Consider the following 21,254-nt stretch of genomic DNA (forward strand, 5'->3'; position numbering starts at 1 on the left):
GCTATTGCATAAAACTTTCATTTAGTGAGTCTGTTAATTTTTGTAAAATAATCTATTCTTTCACACATGAAAAATAGTAATAATTTCCTAGAAACTTCTTTATTAGATTTTTTTTTTAATAATTAATTATAGCTCTGAAATTTTATTTTATTTTATTTTATTTCAAAAAATTTTTATAAATTTTTTTTTTCTATTATTCAAAGAAGTGCAATAGGTTACGTGCGATAACGTGAATTTTAATTAGCAATTATTCAATTTCTATGAATAAATTTCATTTGGTTATAAAAGAGACGCATTGAACAATCTGATCACATCAGATAATTGAAATTGCTAATAAATTTTTATAGGGAAGAAAAAAAATATATATCTCCTGTAGCTAGAATGGAATAAAATAATATAGTGGTCAATAAAGGAGTTAAAGATAATGAAACTACAATAGGATTCTAGTAGTGATTAAATATGAATGGATTCCAGTCGTCTGCACAATGACTATATTTCTATGAGACAGGAAGCAAAATTGTATATATCAAGTACAGAAAATACTCGTTACACTACTCGTATTAATTCTGAAGAGATATTCCAATATCCTGAGTGTAGAAATCAAAGAGAAAATTAAACAATAAAGAAATTATAGAAATAAAATATTACTCTTCCTCTCTACATATTTATGAGAGAATGGGTAGATGATATAATTGGTTGTCAAAGTCGACTTAAACAAATGCTTTATCGAGCTCATACTGTTATGCGATAAGATTTATCTTCGCAGTTGTCAATATAGAACAACACCAGACTGTCATCATGGAAATTATTTCAGTAAATCTATTCAATGAAAAAATATCCTCGATAATTACACTTTGATAGCTATTTTTATTGCGCTTGAACTAAATATCGGGTAATGACCTTTATTGCTAGTTTTTAATATTGAAAATATTTCTCGTTTTCATGTTATATTTTATCAATCATCTTTACATACTTTGTCTAAATTTAATTTTTATCGTTTTTCTGTTTACTCAAATACATAAAAATTGATATTGAATTCGAAACTGGAGCACATATGTTACATTTGATATCTGCAAAAGTGCATAGTCATTACACTGCTAGAGTAAATCAAGCATGTGTGTCTCATAATTCATTAAATAAAATAAAAGATTTAAGTTTCTCAATACCATCAGTATTTATAGAGGTAGATATGTAAAAGGAATCAAAATATATTTTTTTTATGTTATTAATACATCAAAGTAAAGACGAGATTTTTTCAAAGCCACAAAAAGATCTGTGAAATCTTCAGAAGGCTTTAAAGAGTTTTTTAAAGTGTTTTTTTATAAAATAAAATCAGTAAAAAAGATCTTAAAAACAACTAAAATTATATTTTTATATTTAATTTCTATTTGATGTAAAGGACAAAACTTAGAACTAAAAATTCTTTAGATGATTTTTAGTTAATTAAAGTTGAAAACCAAAGAAACGAAATTGTAAAAACATTTTAATTATCTTCAAAGCAAAATTTATTTTTCGAATGTACTGTCATTTTTTCTCTTTCTGCTACTGACATTTTATTGTGAAAATTTCTTTTCCGGTTTTATATCCTTGTTTACTAAAATTTATATTAAAAATCATATTTTTTCTACATTGTAAGCCCAATTTTCCTTTACACAAGCTTGCATCTCTTAATCTCCATATAAATCTCAACTTTCTTCACAATATTTATCTTATGTACTTAATGTATTAAATCATATACTCATACTCTCGTATGAATTTACTTATGTAGCTATTAGCTTTCATTTACTTTACACCATTAATAGTGTGTGCTTTGTGTGTAATGTTCGTGCCATCTTTCGTATTTTGTAATTTACAAATTGTCTGGCTGTTGAGGCAAAAGCATATTAGCATAAACAAAGTATAATTAACATAATAAAATATAAAGTTAAGGTTTAGCAGAGAATGTATTTGACAGGAGCACGTATGTTGAATTTTTCCTATAATATACTCGTTAAAATATTTAGTTACTCTGCGACAGCAATTATTAATTGTATTCGTTGTGCTTTAAATGTAGAGTTCCATAACTTTGATTTACCGCATAGTAATTATTACCATAAACATGCGAAACGGTACATGTTCATATAATTTTGTACGATTCTGTTATCGTTGTCTGGCAATTACCATTTTTTATGATAATTACCATCGTATGTTTTTTCATGAACATAAAAGACGTGAAATCTTTATTGTGATTTTTTAGTTAAAAGTCACAATTGTTTTAAATTAATTCAAAGTGCGTGTAAACAATTAGAATAATAAATATTCAACAGTCGTAATTACTGACAGGATCAATACCCTTTTTTCTATAAACCCGTATTTAATTACGTTTAAATTAAATAGTGATGTTAATGCGAAAAAAGCTACTGTTCACACTTTTTATTACTTTAGCCAGCATTTATTTTGATTGTCCTTAAAACAGTACTCACCTTTTATTGTCTATTTGCTGTCTTAATCTCAAATCGATCCTCATTGGTTTTTATTTACTACAGACTTTTGTTGGTAATACTTTGAATTCTACTTTATAGATTTGTACTCGAAGAAAGTTGTAGCTTAAGATAAATATCATTAAAATATACAATCAACTTAATAGAATTTAAATTAATTTTCTTTCACAACGTAGTATTCTATAGTCTGGCATATCGTTCCAGACTGATTATAGCTTTTCAACGTTTCAGGAAAGGTTGCTCTGATGCTTTTAACTCGGTTACTCCGTAATTTACTATCGACTAATCAAATTCACGACATCGTTCGTCTTTTACAGAATATTCTACCTTATATGAGTGTTTCTGCTCTTTATCACACGGAACAAATCTAATTATTACGAAACTCAAATTATTATTGCATCATATTTTGTTGAGACTAACGTCTATTCATCTGTAATATCATGAATAGCTATCACATTTTCTGGATCCAACATTTTTGTCTTTATTTATTCTTGAATTCTATTTATTTTCAAATTCATTTTAGTTTCCGTTGTATTTATGTCTTTTTTTCAGACTATTTGTTGGGAAAGATGTGTAAAAGAAGCATATGCTTTCAGAACTGTCTTCATCTTCATCATTTTCAACGAAAACGCTTAAAGGCCTTGTCAACCTCTTTAGCATTGTCTTCAGCTAGCAGAAGTTAAATAGTTTTTACGCAAATACTAGTAGTAAGTGAAGTTTCCTCTTTGTTATTTTCTTTTTCATTCTCATTTTTACGTCTCTTCTCTACTTTTTAACGCAATTTAAATTACTATGGCACTATTTTCAGCTACCATGTCAAATATAGCACTGGGGAATATGAACAAATGAAAAATTTTCAGCCTCTCGAGGAAAGCATATTTTGCGAATTAAAGGAATTTTAAATTAAGTAAAGCAAATATGGATAATTTCGAATTAGAAAAATTAAAAACATCAAGTTCGTGCTATAGAAACTTTAATAATTATTGTTAGTAATTATAATTTAGATTACAATACATTGTATGTCATTAAATTTGAATAACAATGGTTGCTTTTTTCATGATTGACGTTTGACAGGTCAGTTCAAAACGTTCAATATAACTAAAAAAAGACGTACAAATAATCATTTAACCAAAATGCTCAGGCTTTTGCATTTCAACGCTAAAAGCCCATAAAATTTATATATTATTTTATCCACTTTTATGAATTTCGGATAATCATTGAAAGTATGGGATAAATTCATCAGTATATTTTCATTAATTAAAATAATAATAAAGTTGCTAAAAAATTTTAAAACTTTAATCTTAAAGATTTATTAGCAGTACTTATTTGTTTTATCAACAGTAATATTTGGAATATGATATTTTACATTTCCCAGCTGTCTAACTTCCAAACTATTTGGCTTAAATTTAGGGATATGAAACTCAGTAAGGATTTAAGCTGATAGAGCTTAAATAAAATTTTAAAGTTAATTTTAAATCACGAATATTTCATTTAATGACGTTAATAAGTTTTTTTTTTTAATCTTAATTACTAAACATTCTTATTACATATTTTTTTCAAAGCTGGTGTTGGATTTTGGCGTTAATTCCCAAAATACATTACACTACTGAATAAGCATCCCAATCTTCATGTTTAGCATTACCTTATAGCTTCATGTATATGAACTAACTAGTCAAGAACTTAAATTAGTTTACTTTAGTGTATAGTTTAGCTATGAAGCATACACTATTCCATATTAAATTAACTTTGGTATGCTTTTATTAAATGAAATTGTTTTATGTGAAAATTATTTTAATACTTGAAAGTAGAGCAGTTTATACATTATTTGGATATGAAAAGTGTGTACATAAAATGATGAAGAATATTTGGACTTCACATATAGAAAGATTATTTAAGCTAATCTTCATTATTGATACAAATGAAGTCAAATTAATTACTACCAAATAAAAGTGAAGTTCCTTTTTCATGAAAATAATTATTTGTCATCTTGATAAAATAATCACGAGTCTAATGATGTATTAATCAAGTTCAAAAGGATAAAGAGTTAATCAGCTTATGAGTTGTTATTGAATGAATACTTAACAGTCAAGTAGCATAAAAAAAAATTACAATTATTCTCATTCAAATCTCTCTTTCATCTTGGCAATTCCCGTAACAATTCAACCGCAAATATTATATATTTCTCCGATGGTAAATTCCAATCACCACGAGTATCAAGGGAATAAAATCAATTTATGTCGCGACGCAGTTTGAAAATGAGTTTACAGGCATATCTGAGTACTATGGGGATCGAGAGGAGTTCAAATTAGATGTAATAGCAGGGAAGCGAGAAAACGACCAAATTGATTTCAATCTGAATTAAAAAAGTGTTTTATTTGCATCTTTACATTAATATCCTTCTTCAAAAAATATTTTTTTATAAATGAAGATGCTCTTTGAAGATTGTTTGTATTCGTGATGATTTTTCATTGAATAAATTTTAGTTCGATAAAAAAAAACAGTTGAACATAAAACTTAACATCATTGGGAATTCAAATGTTACTAAACTAATACTCAGTGCGATGTGGTCGAGGTTTAGTTCTGAGAGAAACGGAAGCATGCCAAGCGCGGTTGAAATGGAATCACGTGCAAATGGAATCGGGCCTTTCTCATCCGTACTCAGAAATACCACATTGCTGCAATTGACGGTAATCCAATTGACCTGTAAGCTTTTTTCACGAGAAAATAATAAGATGATTGATCTTAATGAATATTAAACAGATCCTGCAAAATAAAATGACATATTTGAAAATTTTACTATTTTATTGTTCTGACGCCAGTATGTATATCGAATGATTAGTAAAAAATTAATATCTGATAGAGTTTCTCAATGAAATTTCAGCGATAAATAACATAAAAGTGAAAATTTTTTACTATATAATATTACACAAAGACGATAGTATAAATATACAAAAGAGAGTATTTTTTAAAATTGATATTAGACTTTTATATTGCATTTCACTGATTTTTGTTTTTTATATTTCGTTACGGAGTTAAATGAAACTTTAACAAAATTTTTTTTGTATACATATGAAAATAAATTTAATTTGAATTTCTGGATACAGTTCAACTTCGACATTTGTTGAAAATCGATATGTCACATCAACATATAATAACGAACATGGGACTTTACGTTTTCTATTTTTTTTCTAGTTTCATGATTTTCATGAGAATCATTGAATTCAAGTGAAAATAATGAATTTATTGTTTATTTCTTTCATATTTGAAGAGTAACGTTTTGTTTTTATGTCAAAAATGTGAATATGCCTCTTTCCTTTTAACTAGAAGCTCATCTCCCGGGCAGTAAGTTTTATTGCACCTGACTAATTTTTTTTGCTTGCAGATTTATCATGAAACATGAGAAATCATTCACGAACTGCTGTTATTCCTCTCGTTATTTGTCCACGACCATATGAGCATATCCATCTATCAGTGATAAATTTTTTACTGTGAAATAAACGTAGTTAAAACGGAACATGATATGATAGGAGGGTGAATCCGAGTTTTGGAAAATTTGTCCTGTTGAGGTGAAGTCAACAAACATGGAACCAATATAACAATGATTTGATGTTTGATATCTGTGATGATCGCCATCATAAAATAAATTATTTCGTTCAAAGTATTGCATTCCCCTGTCATACAGCAATTAAATAGAACGTAAAAATTGGAAAATAATATTCTAAAAGTCATTGAAGAAATTTTTATTAATTTTCTATCCATTAAATTTTAATTGAAGAAACAATATTTTATTTCACAATTTCTATTTTATTATTTTAATTAAGTATTAAATTAATTTTCAAATCAAGTAAACATATGTGAAATTCGTTAATAAAGTATTTAATGAACTTAACCAGCTTTAAATAATATATTTACAAGAATTAATTTGTACATGTGTAGATTAAAAGATCGTAAACGGAATAATGTATATTTTTAATTGGTAAATTTTATGCAGAGTTTAACGTGTTCACTTTATATATAATTTATTTAGGCTAATGTACAAATAACATTCAAACGAGTTCATTAAGTTGTAGAAAAATAGCGACATTGCGAATATTTATTATATTACTTGCCGCATACTCTATGGGAGAAAGCATCCACGTAAACGTGACTGGTTACTAGATCAGTTTGGATACTTGCCCGTTCACGAATTTCATCCCTTTTGCAATCAATTTTGAAAAATTGTTGCCACACATATATGTAGGAATAAAATCTATAAAAGTTAAATTTACAGTAATCGTATATGGCAAGCATTGAATACATAAACTTTTTCATTTTATCTTACAGAGTTGAGTATTCATCCCTCATTGAGTATCTTTCATATATTCTACGTTTAAAATGCAGTCATTTATCTTGCATATCTTGGATAATTATTTTCATTGAGTCTGACTCCTGACCTACACCATTGTTAAATAGTGTACGTCCAACGATATCGTAAAACCTCAGAGAACATAAAAAAAGGTATGTGTAAACAATAGACCTTTGTTAGCATTTTAGTTTATGAGACAGAAACGGAAGTTGTATATTTTGTAAGAAAAGAAACCGCTCTATAACCAGTATAGCTACCCTTTCTTTAAAGGGTGGTTAAGGAGTTAAATCACACTTGCTGGAAATGAAACATGATGCAGAGAAATACTTCTGTATTGTTGACAAAGAAAATATTTCTCTAATGAGAAGGCAGAAATGGAATAAGAGAAATCGACGGGTTACCGGAGAAGAAGAAAGATGAAAGGGTGTTGGAGGTTTTTGAACAATTGTTCAATACTAGAAACTTGTGAATTCTGACGTAAAAGTGTAATTAAGAACTGGAATAATTATGTTAAAGTTTTCATAACTACGACATATTTAGTGTTTTTGTTTTGATTGATGTTAATTCTAGAATAATATTTTTTATTTCTTTGCAGAATATTTGCTTGTTATAATTTTGATGGAAAAGTTGGAACATTAAATTTAGTTGTCCAAAAGTAATGCTATTATATTGAATCACAAAGTTTAAACTGATTTATTTAATGAATAAAAAGATCCAAGTGTTTTCCTATAGTTTTTCGGAAATTTTAGAAGTCTATTGAAGTTTTACGGGGCAAGTTTTACTACCTGTAATTCCTTTTCAAGTTTTTTTTTTTTTCGTTTGAGGAAATTAGAAAAGTCTTGTGGGTTTTTTTTTTTAAAATATTCTGATTGAAGAATGGAGAACTCAGATGTGACAGAATAAAAATCTGTTTCAACTGTAAATATAATGATGAAGTTGTTTTTTATTGAATTCTTTGCTTTTGACATGAATTTACTTCTTTTTTGGAGTATATATATTGATGTTTTAGAGGATACAATTTTTATTTAATTAAAAATATTTTTAAAAACTGCACAAAAAGGTGAGCTATTAATTTTTTTTTTTTTACTTTGAAATTCAGAAAGTCTTTTTCCACTCTTTTCTCTGTAAAAAATAAAAAAACTGATTTTGCTGTAGGAATCAATGATATTTTATTTTCTCTAATTGAAAAAAATAAATTACAAAAAATAATATTATTATTATGTATAAATAATTTTATAAATATCAGATGTCTGGAAAATCAATAAAGAGAAGAATGTGATTTGTTGAACAGAATTATCAGTTGATGATACTTGACTGAATGATCCAATTACAGAAGAATTCCTCCCTAAGTTTCCTCAACTTACGTTAAATCACTGGGTCATTTAGGTGTTAAAATAATGAAGAAAAATTAGCGACAGTTGACGAATGAGTGAGGTGTCCAAAGTGCAAAAAAATTCGAAAATAAGACAATGAATGAGTACCAATGGATAGCTGTAGTTGTTCACTAGACTTACCATTAATTTTCGTTTACGCGGACAATACTTTCTCTGGAGAAGTGTTAAAAAGTAAAAAGAATAAATTCAAAGAGAGGTTGAAGAACCAAACTCTTAGTAAGCTTCTATGAAAGACAAAAAGTAAAGCAATTTTCTTCCTCTATTATTTTGTTTTTTGTTTTATTTTCATTTTTTATTCATTGCTCTCATAGTTTCTTTTACTTCCTTTTCTGAAGGTACGTCAGAGAATATTGAGAAAGCGGAAGGAAATTAAAATTTCGTTGGTGCTATATACTTCAATATAACTTGACAAATCTACCTCAAATAAGTTTTCTCAAGTTCTGCTTGCCCTTTTTTCATACGTTTTTTTTAACCATTATATATTTTTCCTTTTTATTCTTCATTCTTCTTATCATACCATTGTAAATCCAAGTATGACCGTGAAAATAATAGAAACATAATAAAAAATATCATGAAATAAAAAAATCATTTTTTTACTGAATAAAATGAATTAAAATATGTCTCAGTTGAAATAAATCTTTTTGATTTTTTGATATGCTGAATTCTAATCTGAAGCTGCGAGCTTTTGTACGTGACTAACATTTCAATCAGCCAGCGAACCAAAAATAAAATTTTTCGAAAATCTACGGTCTCTATACGGTAAAGTATGCAAATAATAACGGATTTAGTCATTCGTGAAAATTCCTTTTGTTCAAAGAATCAATCAAACTGATTCCAATGTGAGAAGATTAAATGGAGACCGTCTGCAGTAGAAAAATCAAACCTTGTAGACAGCGGAAATAGAATGGAACGTTTGAAAAAAATGATAATATGACAGAAAAGCACTTCAATGAAGTTTATTTTTTATTGTATTTTCGACCTATCATATAATTCATCTAGTCAGATTGTAAAACCGACATTCATACTGTTAAATAAATGATAGAATAGATTTTTTACATCTATTAAAAATAATGTAATTTTTTTATTTCACTTAACTGTAATTATTCAAAGGCTTTTTTATGCTAAAGAGCTTTTAAAAAGCTGAAAAATAAAGTGATTACGAAAGCGAGTTTCCTAAATTTCATAGATGTCTTTCTCTATTGAGCTCTTAACTTTGAGCTGTAAATGTTTTATGAACAAGTAGTATTAACATAAAAATGTTTTACGAGTAATACCGCTAATATACCGCAAGCGAATTTTTAATTGTTTTTTATACAAATTTATAAAGGTATCTAATTTTTTATAACCTTTATGTCAGTTTCATTTTTTATTTTAAATATTTAGCATTAAATGATACTTAAAATTCACCGGTAATTTTTTGTTTCAATACAGAGCTTGCAAGAGCACAATTTAGGAGGTACTGCTCATTGGTTAACATCATTGCGGCACGTTACTAATAATAATAATCGTTTAGATAACTTTACTGCTACTTTGAGCTCACGTTACTTTTATTTCACAAGAGTTTTGCTACTTATTTTCATTTTCCTCTTTACAGATGCTGTTGCAGTTCTGATCTTTATGGGAAAAGTGGAAATTGAATCGAAAAAAGCTTTTAAAGAAGGGCCACTCATGTTACTTGGTGCTTTTTTCAAGTCTTCGAGCACCGGAAATATGTATATTCAATTTTTGATGCCTGAGGTATGTATAAAATAGATATATTGTTTTGGACTATTTTTCTATCTACTCTACTGCAATATTGACTCAATATTTGCGTATACGTCACGAGAATTTGAGCCTGCACTTCTATTTCACTTTTTCAATTGAATTTGTATCTATTGAATTGGTCATTTTAGAAACTATACTACTCAAGTTCCATAACTTGCCACTTGTTATTTACCTAGTAGTTGAAATGATCAATTTGATATTGGTCAAGGAACTTCAAATGTTGTGGCAATATTTAATTGCTACTGTAATTCCATTTCTAGTATTTTTGAAATTTTTTTTTATTCATAAAGTTCGTAGGGTTAACAGCTAGGGTACTTGGCCTACTTTTATTTAAATAAGAACACCTTAAGAAAGAGAACATTTAATTTAATTGTGCTTGGTGCCATTTAAACAAGCATTACTACAGCTATTACCAAGAACAGTTGTTAGCTATACACTTTGATAAAATTAAAAAAAAAGTTAAAATATTTAAATAAGATTTCAACTACTCCTTTTTATGGACTATTTTGTTAAGGTTAGATAGCTGGATAACTAATCTTCGATAAAGCACCGGCTTAATCAAGTTAGATTCTACAACCCTTCAACAAGGTCAATATCATCGTCTTCTTTAACGAACCGATATTTTATCTATTTATTACCTATCTTCTTTGAAGAAATAAAAGCATTAACTGAAGTATCACAAATATTGATTTTCATTTTGTAATACCCAGTAAAAAAAAAAAATTGTTCCAAAAGAATGATACCAGAGTTCCAAATTTTAATGCCGCCGCTAAGACGAAGTGGTACAAATTCGGAACTTTTTGATGAAACAATTAATATAAAATGCAATAAAAGATTTTCAATCAATGATAATTTAAATTAATCACACTTAATTATTATAAACACACCCTTAATTTTGTAATAGTTTATTTTCACTCATCATTAATTTTTAGTTGCACAAAACTGTTTTTTTTGCTTAAACACCATCGTAAATCTCAAATTTGGAAGTGATTTAATTTAAAACACTTAAAGTGTTTTAAAATGACGTCACTCATTCGATTTACATTGTAGTCATTTTTTAAACACTTCCAAGTGCATTAAAAGACACTACAATGTTTATCAAATGGGTGACGTCATTTTAAAACAAAACGATTTGCAGTGATCACTAGTTTCTTTGGTTTAAAGGTAACTAATGTTATCAAAAATGTTTGAACGTCGCACAACATTCAATTCAATGTTATTCCTTTGAACTAAATCAACGCGTAACCAAGAAAACAATACACAAGCGGTGAAATATTCTGCCTTTTGAACTGTCATTGAGAAAAATACGAGACATTTGAACTGAAGATAATTCTATCAAAAAGTTCCAAATTTGTACCGCTCCGTCTCATCAGCGGCGACATGCCTCCGGAACAATTTTTTTCCAAACAGAACTTCATTCAGTTTGGTTTTTTCTTATTTTATTTACTGGAAATTATATCATTTTTATTTCAGCAAATTGAGAATAAGTCTATTCTTGAATCGGAGTTCTTGTTTTTGTTGAACAACATGTTTTGTAATGAAAGTGATGACAATTACTCTGATTGTTAGGTGCAGTCTGTGAAAAATTTTCAATCAATTTAAAACTGCTTAAGTGAATTTATATTCATTAATGTAAATCAGAGTAAGTCAGTTGTACTTTTTCTTTACTATCAATTACATTGAATATTGAATGAATTTTTTTAAACTACCGAATACCTTTTACAAGAAAAAACATTTACAATTACACTGATTCTCAAGATTAGCTGAGTATTTTGTCTCTGTGCTTATGACCAAAAATTATTTGTTTATAAATCGGTTAGACTGACTGGAATTAATGATTGATGAACTTTCTACTAATATTGATCATCGATCATTTCTCGCCGAAGTATGGATGCACGTAGTCACATAATCTATTGTGACTTTGAGTCATGGTGTGAACGTGCACTTCGAATATAAACGGAATCGGAGTAGTTCGGTTAGTTTCGTAAATATGGACTTTAGGGCAAGTATTTTACAAGAGCATATACTCGGACTTGATCCTTTATTTCTATTATACGGAGGAATTCTTGCTGAGTCAACATATTTTTCAACCACCATATTTTTTTGAAAGAGTTTAGTCATAAAGTCGTGGTATAAATTGAGAGGATAGAACTTTGAAAGTAATGACAGTAAAGAAATATACTAAAGAGGATATAAAATGACTGTTGATATACATTCTCAAAGTAAAAATTTAAGCTACTGTCGTTAAAAATAGCAACACAGGTGGTGCTCAACGAGAAATATGAGCTTTTAAAATTTACGTCGGTCTAGAATATGTATGAGAGAAACTCAGGACTAAGGTTCGCTTGGCGCGCATTCAACTTGCCAAGACAGTTGACCGAAGTAGAGGTACATACAGTTCAAACATAACAGAGCAATAGTGCTAGCGTCTGGGGATAAAAGGTATGAAAGCTCACATCGCTTTTGCAGTGATGCAGGTGGCGCATCGCGTCAAAATGCGGCTTGCAACCTCAGAATCGGTCTTTTTTACGAGAGAAAATAAATTTAATTTGTTACATTAAATCCACCAAATACTGCTGGTACTATTCTGGTTTACAATTTTTCCAACTACATATTCATCAACAATATTTACATCAAAATCATATCAGTAATTTGATTTTTCACTTGAAATTTGATGAATAATTATTTCGCTATATTTTTTTCTATTTCAAGTAGGAAATAAGTCAGTTAATATTAAAAAATTCTTATATCAAGAATCATAAATAATATACCATTTTTACGTTAAGTTTAATAACTTTTTCTCGACACAAATGTATTCACTGCACTTTATTGCATATTTAGCATTTCACGAAGTCTAATATAGGAATATTTTACTTCATTATTGTTAATTTAATAAGACAATTTTTTTGTTCACCCGACGACTATTTTTACCATTTACTGGAAAAAAGCATTAATTACGTATATAAAAGCGGTGTCTATTTATTTAAAAAATTAAACTCTATTTCAGGGAAAAGAGCCACTTGGAGAAAAATTTATATTCTCAAAACTAACAATATTCACTTCAGTTGGTGAAAAATATTTTTTGTTGTCCGTAAATGGTGGTCTCGTTTAATTTTATTTCGCAAATGTAAGTAATGTTTATAGTTTGGGTAACATCATCCGGATTTCGAGCACATACGTAGCTAACACGCTTTATGAATTTATGTGTTACCATAGAGTCCTGAAACACACGAGAAGACAGGAGCTACAACTGGTACGAGGATCGTATGTACATACATAGCATATATAAAACAAAGAAATGCTAGAGTATTCGTACATTACCAATCTCCCAATGGAAATGACCATAAAGAAGCTCTCGAGCAATCTTGCGGGGTACTTGAAGTTCATTCTCTTAGGAGCCATATTTTACTGCCGGCTGCAAAGGTAAGTGTCTAAATTTATGTCCTTTTTGATTTTGCTACGTGTTTTCTGTCACCTGGTACGTGAACATACATTTATGTTTTCTTACTACCATAAATCATGTATATTTGTCTCTCGATATCTACTCCTTCAGTAGATCTTTTTACTAATGTTATGTTTTCCTACAGAATTGTTTGTATAATATATGGTCACATTGTCACGATATCGACCAGGACTATTCCAATAATTCAAATCCAAGTTCTGGAAACTTTGTGTCGATTATTTCAAATTCAATGGTCGTATAATTCGGTATTATCGAGCTGAACGGTCTCGGACTCTGGGCATATCATTGTATAATTCTGCGCGCCCTAGACCGGAAGTGGACGCGGAATGTTTATGGTTTCCTATGTAAACCGATCAGTATACTGTTCGCGTGTATCGATGAAATAACGATTATGATTTTGAACACGAAGTAATGTGATACAGATCTATGAGCTCACATAAATTATACGTGATGATGAAGATTCATTAACATTGTGGTTGTCATGTTTCAACACACATTAAGTGTTGCGTTGTTTCATTTATCAGCCATTAGAGTTTGAAAAAATGTCCAAGTTTTAAACAACTTACAGTTGTTGTTGCAAAATATTTTCAAACAATTCAAGTATGTCTGGTGGATTGAGACAGACTTTTTATGATAGTTGTTGTATTAGCACCACAACTTTAAAAAAAAGGTATTGAACTGAAATTTTTGATATTATAAAGTTTTGAAAACTATTGACAAACGATGTTTTGTTGGTTTGTGGGGTCAGCGAAGAGAAACCTGTAGTTGAAATTTATGAATTATTTATCAAATAAAGTAAATAACAATTTTTTTCAAAGATTAATAAATAATCTTAAGAAAAGACTTTCTTCAAACTTCTTTGGATTTATAATTCTTTTTTGTTGGGTATAGCTTATCTGTTATTATAGAAAATTTGTTTCATATTTTACGAGAAGTTATAAATTTTTAGAAACGACTGGAATGACTGCGTAGCTCCTATAAAATATGATTAAAATGTTCTCCAGACTTGAAGGAGTTAATTTTTAATTACCTTACTTTAAATCGAATAATTTAAATCACTTTCCAATCATTTAACCTTTTTTTTATCATTAAGATGAAGAAAAATTTCGTAATCAGTTGAGGATGAATTGTATATAAGAAATATGATGAAAGTACTAGTATCACTCACTTTGCAGATTTGCAGTGGTATTTCAGAGAGATGGACTTTTATCTCATGCAAAATTCAACAAAAGAAGTAGAGTAATAGAATAGATTCTACTTAATTTTTGAAGACATTAATACAATGTCAGATGAATAGAAGTGGATCATCAGCTATTACTTTTGATCATAAACTTTTTTTGGATCAATCGAATTTTAAATCTATTATTTGTTTTAATTCATCCAACTGATAGGATCGTTTTTTTTTATATCATATATAAAATAAAGACATGTGAATGTTAACCAAAATCGATATGATGATAAAACAATGAAGTGATTTACATATTGTATAGTTGCATGGAGATGCCAGTTTGAAATTATTGTTTCTATTATACAACGTACAAAAGCGTTTTCAACTTGCAATCAATTCAATATATCTTCCTATCTTCTTTATTAATTTTGATTCATCATTTTTGACTTTCGTAATTGACTTTTACTCGTTATGAGATGAGACTTTTTATTATAAAATTATTTCAAAACTATTTTTAGAGAGTATTGTTTCCCCTTCAAACTTTTCGAAGACTTGCTGACCTCAATCTTTGTTAATGAAGTTCCTTAATGCAAAAATTGTTGCACATTTCTTGAGAAAATTGCCTATTAAAAATTACTTTTAAAGTTGGAACAAATTCGGACCAACTTGAGATTATGAAAAAATATTAACCATCAGACAGATTTTTTCCATTTTATTTAAAAATTTATCCAAGAATAAATAATTTTTCTTGTAGCAGATTTTCTTTGTTAAAAAAATTGTTTTCTTTTTATGTACTATTTATATCTAAATACTTTATTTGCAACAAAAAAAATGTAGGTTTTTTTATTGACTACAATTTTCTCGCGTGTTTTTTTTTAATAGAAAAAAAGATATTGAAAATTTTCCATGGGTGATTGATGTGGATTTTTTTCAGACTCTTTCTGGAGACAAATAATTGTACCAGATAACAATATCCATTGAATACTCGTATAGTGAGTATAATTTATCGTATATTTCAGTAGGTAGTACTTTCCTTTTCTTTGGTTCCCGTGACTCACATTATTCACCCCGACAACTCAGAAATTTATTACACATCATAGCAAACAGAAGACAAGGAGTATAAAAGATTTTACATTTTCTGTGTCACTTACACGCGTATAATAATTTATCGTTGGTTGATTGTCATGAAATTATTGGTGGAACCTTAATATCTGTCACAATTCATGATTAGCTTACAATGATGGAAGATATTGCTTTTTGTAGCTCAATCGATGTCTCATAAATGAAAACTGAAAAATCAATAGTCCCATTTTTAGCAGTACCAAGCGAGAATAAATGGTTGTTTGAGTAGATTTTCCCATTTTATTTGTCAACAAAATTAATAATAAATGAAGCTAAAATTTTGATCAATGAACAAAAGTCGATTAATAAAACTATGATATCATTCATCATAAATTTATTATTTATTGGCTAAAATAACAAATTTGATGAAATTTCGTCTAAAACTGTTTGACATCTGTAGTATCTATTTATTCATTTTGTACATGGTAAACAAGAAATATACACCAATATTACTCTAGAATATAGCCTCGAAATTGATAAATCTTCTACATGTAAATAAATTGTGGTTTTTCATATTTTTATAAATATTTAGTGGCCATATCAAATTAATCAATTCATACATATTAAAAACAATTAAACCCACATGGAAAAATTTATGCTAACAACAAATCAACTGAAATCAATTTATTGTTACCGTTTTTCATTTATTCATCCATTTTGCTTTTATGACTCTAATAAGTTTATTAAACTGAATACTCATAATGATTTCAAAGTAATTTTTTTTTATTTTACCTTAATTATAATTATCTATCAAATAAAAGAGAATACTTTTTAAATAAATAAGCGGCTTATCAATACTTTCATTAGCTTGTATGTTATTGTGTAATTAAAACTAAATTTATTTGCAAAGTATTCAGATTGGGTTCAGTAATAGGTGATACTGTAATTTTATTGGCAATTATTGCCTGTAATAACAGAAATAAATAGCAATATAATTATGATATTTACTCAGATATCATTAGGGCGTGTTTGTTGTTCATATTTACCTTTTAAAATAAAAATGTTCTTTTGAAAGATGCATATTATGAGAAAAGTTGATTATTTTTCTTATTCATGCTTTTTTGTTTTTTTTGTGTCAAGGTGAAAATAAACGCGATAAAAGAACAGCCGTATTGTAATAGAAGTTAAAACTAAAAAGGAAGCAATTATTGTCGTTGTATTTGAAATATATTTTTTTCCATCAATTCCATTTCACGGTTCAATATAGTTTTAAAAAAATTAAAGCTCTAAAAATAAATGTATTTTTCTTTGCATTAATAAATTTAGCATTTTAATCTCGTGTCGCTAATAATTTACACCTAACAACAACCATCTACACGGAAAAAATATTCTATAACAATGACCGATTTTCAGTTTGTTTCTGTTACAGATTTTTTTTTTGTATCCTCAGCAAAAAGCATGTGTAGGTGCTACAACGTTAGTTTGTAATTGCAATAAAGAAAAAAGCTGTTACAACTACAGTAATAATCTATAGAGTAGAAAAATGATTTTCTGATTGAACAAAAGTTTATGACAACAATCATTTAAATGCTAAATGTTTTATACTCCTGATAATTTTTAATGTTTTATGTCAAATCAACTAAATGGAATTTACATTCTGAACTATTTTTGTATAGTATTGACACCAGTTTTAAAAAAAATAATTTCACATTTTTTTAATTTTCACCGAATACTTCTCATTTTCAAACAAAAAAAAGGGTTGTGAAAACAAAGCATATGCTGATAAAAATAAAATATTATCAATAAAATCATTGATTCTGTAATTTTATGAATTTTTTTGTTTTTTTACAATACTCTAATTATTATAATATTCGTTTTTAAATAAAAATAGCATACATAAGACGTTTAAGATAATGAAAAATTGATTAATCATCCTAGTTTGATGGTAAACATGTATAATGATTTTGTAAATAATAATTCTTCTGATGATTGTACTTATATTTGCAATAGCTTTTTTTTGTGTTGTAGTTACAGACTAAAGTTGTCATAACTACAAATTTCTTCTGATGCTGTTACAGATGGATTTTTTATGTATGAAAGTAGGAGCTGTAGTTATTGAGTCTTATGCTCCAATATAATAGCGCTCTAATATTTATTCTAGATATTCGATTTATACTCTGAATAAAACTCAACTTTTTATTTAAAGATTATTCAGAATTACGATTGATTTCGATTATTTACCTAGCAAAAGTTTCGATTATTATTCTCCTGATAATCAATTTCTTACTTTCAATAAAACTGAATTACAGATTGTAACGACCCATAAATGTTAAATAAATTCTTCTCATGCTACTACTGGTGTTTTATTTTAATTAAAATTTTTAGCTATTCGTAATTGCTTGTAAAGCGTCAGCAATTAAAGTGCTTATCATGCATTCGCAACAACAAAAAACGCTAATAAACTGAACCAAAGTATCTTTGACCCTTTTAATGAAATTTTTCTACTCATTTGTTTCTTATTTTCATCAAAAAAATTCCGTTATGTGGTTGTTATTTATTTTAATGAATATTTATAAAAAAAAAACATTGGTTACATTCTTTGATATATTTTCGTTTTTCATCCCTAACTACCTTTGATCTACAGTTCTTTGGTCACCTATTCTTGTTTTATGTATTATAAATCTCGTCTATTGAAATCTCGACTCGTAAATGTTTTCTGCAGAGGATCATATTTATGAACTAAATCCTTTGTCGTTTGCTTTTTTGCCCTTCAATTATTTTTACTTTTTATTCTCATCTCTTTTATTTTCAAAAGGAGAGTATAATCATTCGAATTTATGTGGTTATAATATAATGCAAACTTTCTTGTCTTTTTTTCTTTTCATGTAATTATAATTCTCTTCTTCCATCTGAATACGTTCACGTAATTTTGATTATTCCTCAAAAAAATGAACTCAATGACGTTATGTAGATTTCATTTCAATATGTAATTAGCATTTTATTGTTATCAACAAAAACAAAACGTATTATCTTACTGAAATTGAAGTGAAGTCAAATTTTTGATAAGAAACATTTATCAAAAAAATTGGCAGAACTCAAATAGTAGGAATATTTGAAAATTATTAGTACGAGAAGAATATGAAAAATAATTAATTATAGAATTTATAGAGCTTCCAAATATTTAAATTCAATTTATTAATTACTATGTATAGTTGTAAATGAGTACTTAATGTAATTCAAATTTCGTAGTAAAGTCTTTGATATAGCTATTGAATAAATTCATTGATATTATATTAATACAAAACTGATATAAATTATTTTTATTTGAAATTCGATCTTTTGGTTGACATTTGGCATTCAAAACAATTGACCATTATATAGATAATATTACAATGTACTAAAATCCTATGATTTCCATAAACCTTTGCTGCATTGAATTACGTAATAAAATATCATATATGATATAAAGCAACTGCAATCGCATAAATGAATACCCGAAAATTGGCATTGATTCTCGTTTATGCGGAATACGAGTACGTATTGCGGGACAATTATTGCGAGTCAATTTTATTGGAATCAATTTTTTCAATTTTTATTCACTTTTTAACATGCCATTTATCTTTATATGCGATTTAAATTGTCATTGACACTAAGTGAGTTAGAAAAAAAGAACTTTCCAGTAGTGTTATTCAAATGAGCTTAGAACTCTTTATTATCATGTTTGGAATGTAGAAGTGGGCAATAGTACAAATGTTGGAAGCTGAGAATGTAGATTATGTGAGAGATCTCGATATAATAGAACACATCTTCACTTAGATAATAGATACTGTATAAGAATCATGTTAGCAGTGTATTATTGATTTAATTATCTATTGTGACTGAACAGAGTACCGACCCTTAATTGCTATTATCTTGTTACACAACTGCAAGTCTTGTGAATGTACATGCACTTGGAAGATCTCCTCATTTATATTATACAATATAAGCTTGTAGATTATTTTTCCATGAGCTTATAAAAATTTTAAAAAAATATCTAACAAGAAATATACTAGAAAAAAATTACACCATTTTTTCCTTCGTAAATAAATGTGTAGAGATAAATGCTCTGCCAATTTCTTTTTCTCCAAGGTTTTTTATTCTGTCACGTTAGTTATTTTTCTCACTAAAGTATTGCTAAAAGTACCAAACTTTACATTTTGTTTTTCAAAGTATCTGAAAAACATATATACTATAGTTTTCGAAGATATCGGTCTATACATCGATTTATTCACAAACAAACTGACCGTAGGATTGCAAAAGCTGCTGAACCGAATTATTTGGAATTTTGCAAAACTGTTGTGTACATTAGTACTAGCATTGGAAAATTCCTATACCCTATTTAAATTCAATTTCCGTTTCTGCTGGAAGTAAACACTTTTCATTCCTTTGAACCGGAAATATTTTTCTTGTTCGAAATTGATAGAAGCTACATTGTCTTGAATAAACATTAAGTCGTGTTTTTTTGTCACACCAATTTTTGGTTGTCATTTTCATCTTAAACTCATTTTATTTTTGAATTTTTACTGTTGCTTTAATGATAAATATGAAAATAAAGTAAAAACTAATTAATTATTTTTTTTCCTTATATTTTTTTAATCTCATCATAATTACTTTGTCAAGCGGTTTGTCTCTCACTCGATAGAAAAAATGATGAAAGGAAAATATTAACAAAAAATAATTCTAAAAAACTCATCAACAATTTATTTTAAAAAGTTTTTAAAACCAAATTGTATTTATTAAGTCATTTTCTTCTGTGTACTTTGTCAAATTATTATACTTGAAGTTGGTAGTATCAAGCGCGAGAGACGTTTTACTTTGCTCTGAAGAATCAATGTTTGAGAAAAAGGTGTTTACATATGCAAATATGAAACTTGGTATATGCGATATTTTTAAGAAATTCATTTCCATGATTTTTTTTTCTCTTTTCTATGATATTGTATTAAATATTTTTTTTATATTTTCAAACTGTGGACTTGAATCGTTACGATTCGTATAGAATTGAAGAAGTTTTCAATCAGATCAAGCTGTCCTGAATAATAAGTGTCTCTTTATCTCTTTTTCTATTCTTTTCCATGACCTCAAGCTTTATTTTTAAAAGCTTTTCTACTTAATATATATTGAGTTTATATTACAGACTATCCTATATAAACTGCTAAATACATTTTTTATTATCGGGTCAATAGGTCATTAAATTTTTAGCTTTGAATAGAAACATTTCGAGAAAATAAGAATATAAATAAAATTCATTAATCCACGAACTGAAGTAGAATTAAACTCTTCAGAGATATTTTTTACAATGTGCTAAATGGAATTGTTTGAATTATTAAATTTTGTATATCATTCTTTTCTTATAAATATATTTTGATGTTTTAGAATACATTAAACCAACACTGTTGTATACATAAAACACGTTAAGCTTATGAAAAGCATGTTTCATAATCTAAAGCATATTAATGTATTTTTATAAAAAAAATTTTTTGTGGAAATATTTTATATTAAAGTTGTAAAAGATTCACCATTTATTTTTTGGTAGGGAAAT

The 21,254-nt window shown here is 27.6% G+C and overlaps 2 protein-coding genes across 3 annotated transcripts in view; one reads left to right on the forward strand and one right to left on the reverse strand.

Moving 5' to 3' along the window:
- LOC118069845 (dipeptidase 1-like) overlaps nucleotides 1–21,254 on the reverse strand; it is a 42,767-nt gene that overhangs the window by 20,430 nt on the left and 1,083 nt on the right. The gene's annotated exons all lie outside the window — the stretch shown is intronic.
- LOC118069846 (uncharacterized) overlaps nucleotides 1–21,254 on the forward strand; it is an 88,469-nt gene that overhangs the window by 19,457 nt on the left and 47,758 nt on the right. Inside the window, exons 1-3 of one of the 2 annotated variants that reach the window (XM_035088190.1) lie at nucleotides 6,907–6,977; nucleotides 9,814–9,956; nucleotides 13,200–13,406. In XM_035088190.1, the coding sequence (XP_034944081.1) occupies nucleotides 9,837–9,956; nucleotides 13,200–13,406 (327 nt within the window). In that variant the 5' untranslated portion in view covers nucleotides 6,907–6,977; nucleotides 9,814–9,836. Of the gene's footprint in view, nucleotides 1–6,906; nucleotides 6,978–9,813; nucleotides 9,957–13,199; nucleotides 13,407–21,254 lie in introns of those variants that run through there. The other variant, XM_035088189.1, reaches the window with a different exon arrangement.

The sequence above is a fragment of the Chelonus insularis genome, unplaced genomic scaffold (genome assembly GCF_013357705.1).
Source record: "Chelonus insularis isolate UGA/USDA-ARS -01 unplaced genomic scaffold, ASM1335770v1 contig_44_pilon, whole genome shotgun sequence".
NCBI classification, from domain to species: domain Eukaryota; kingdom Metazoa; phylum Arthropoda; class Insecta; order Hymenoptera; family Braconidae; genus Chelonus; species Chelonus insularis.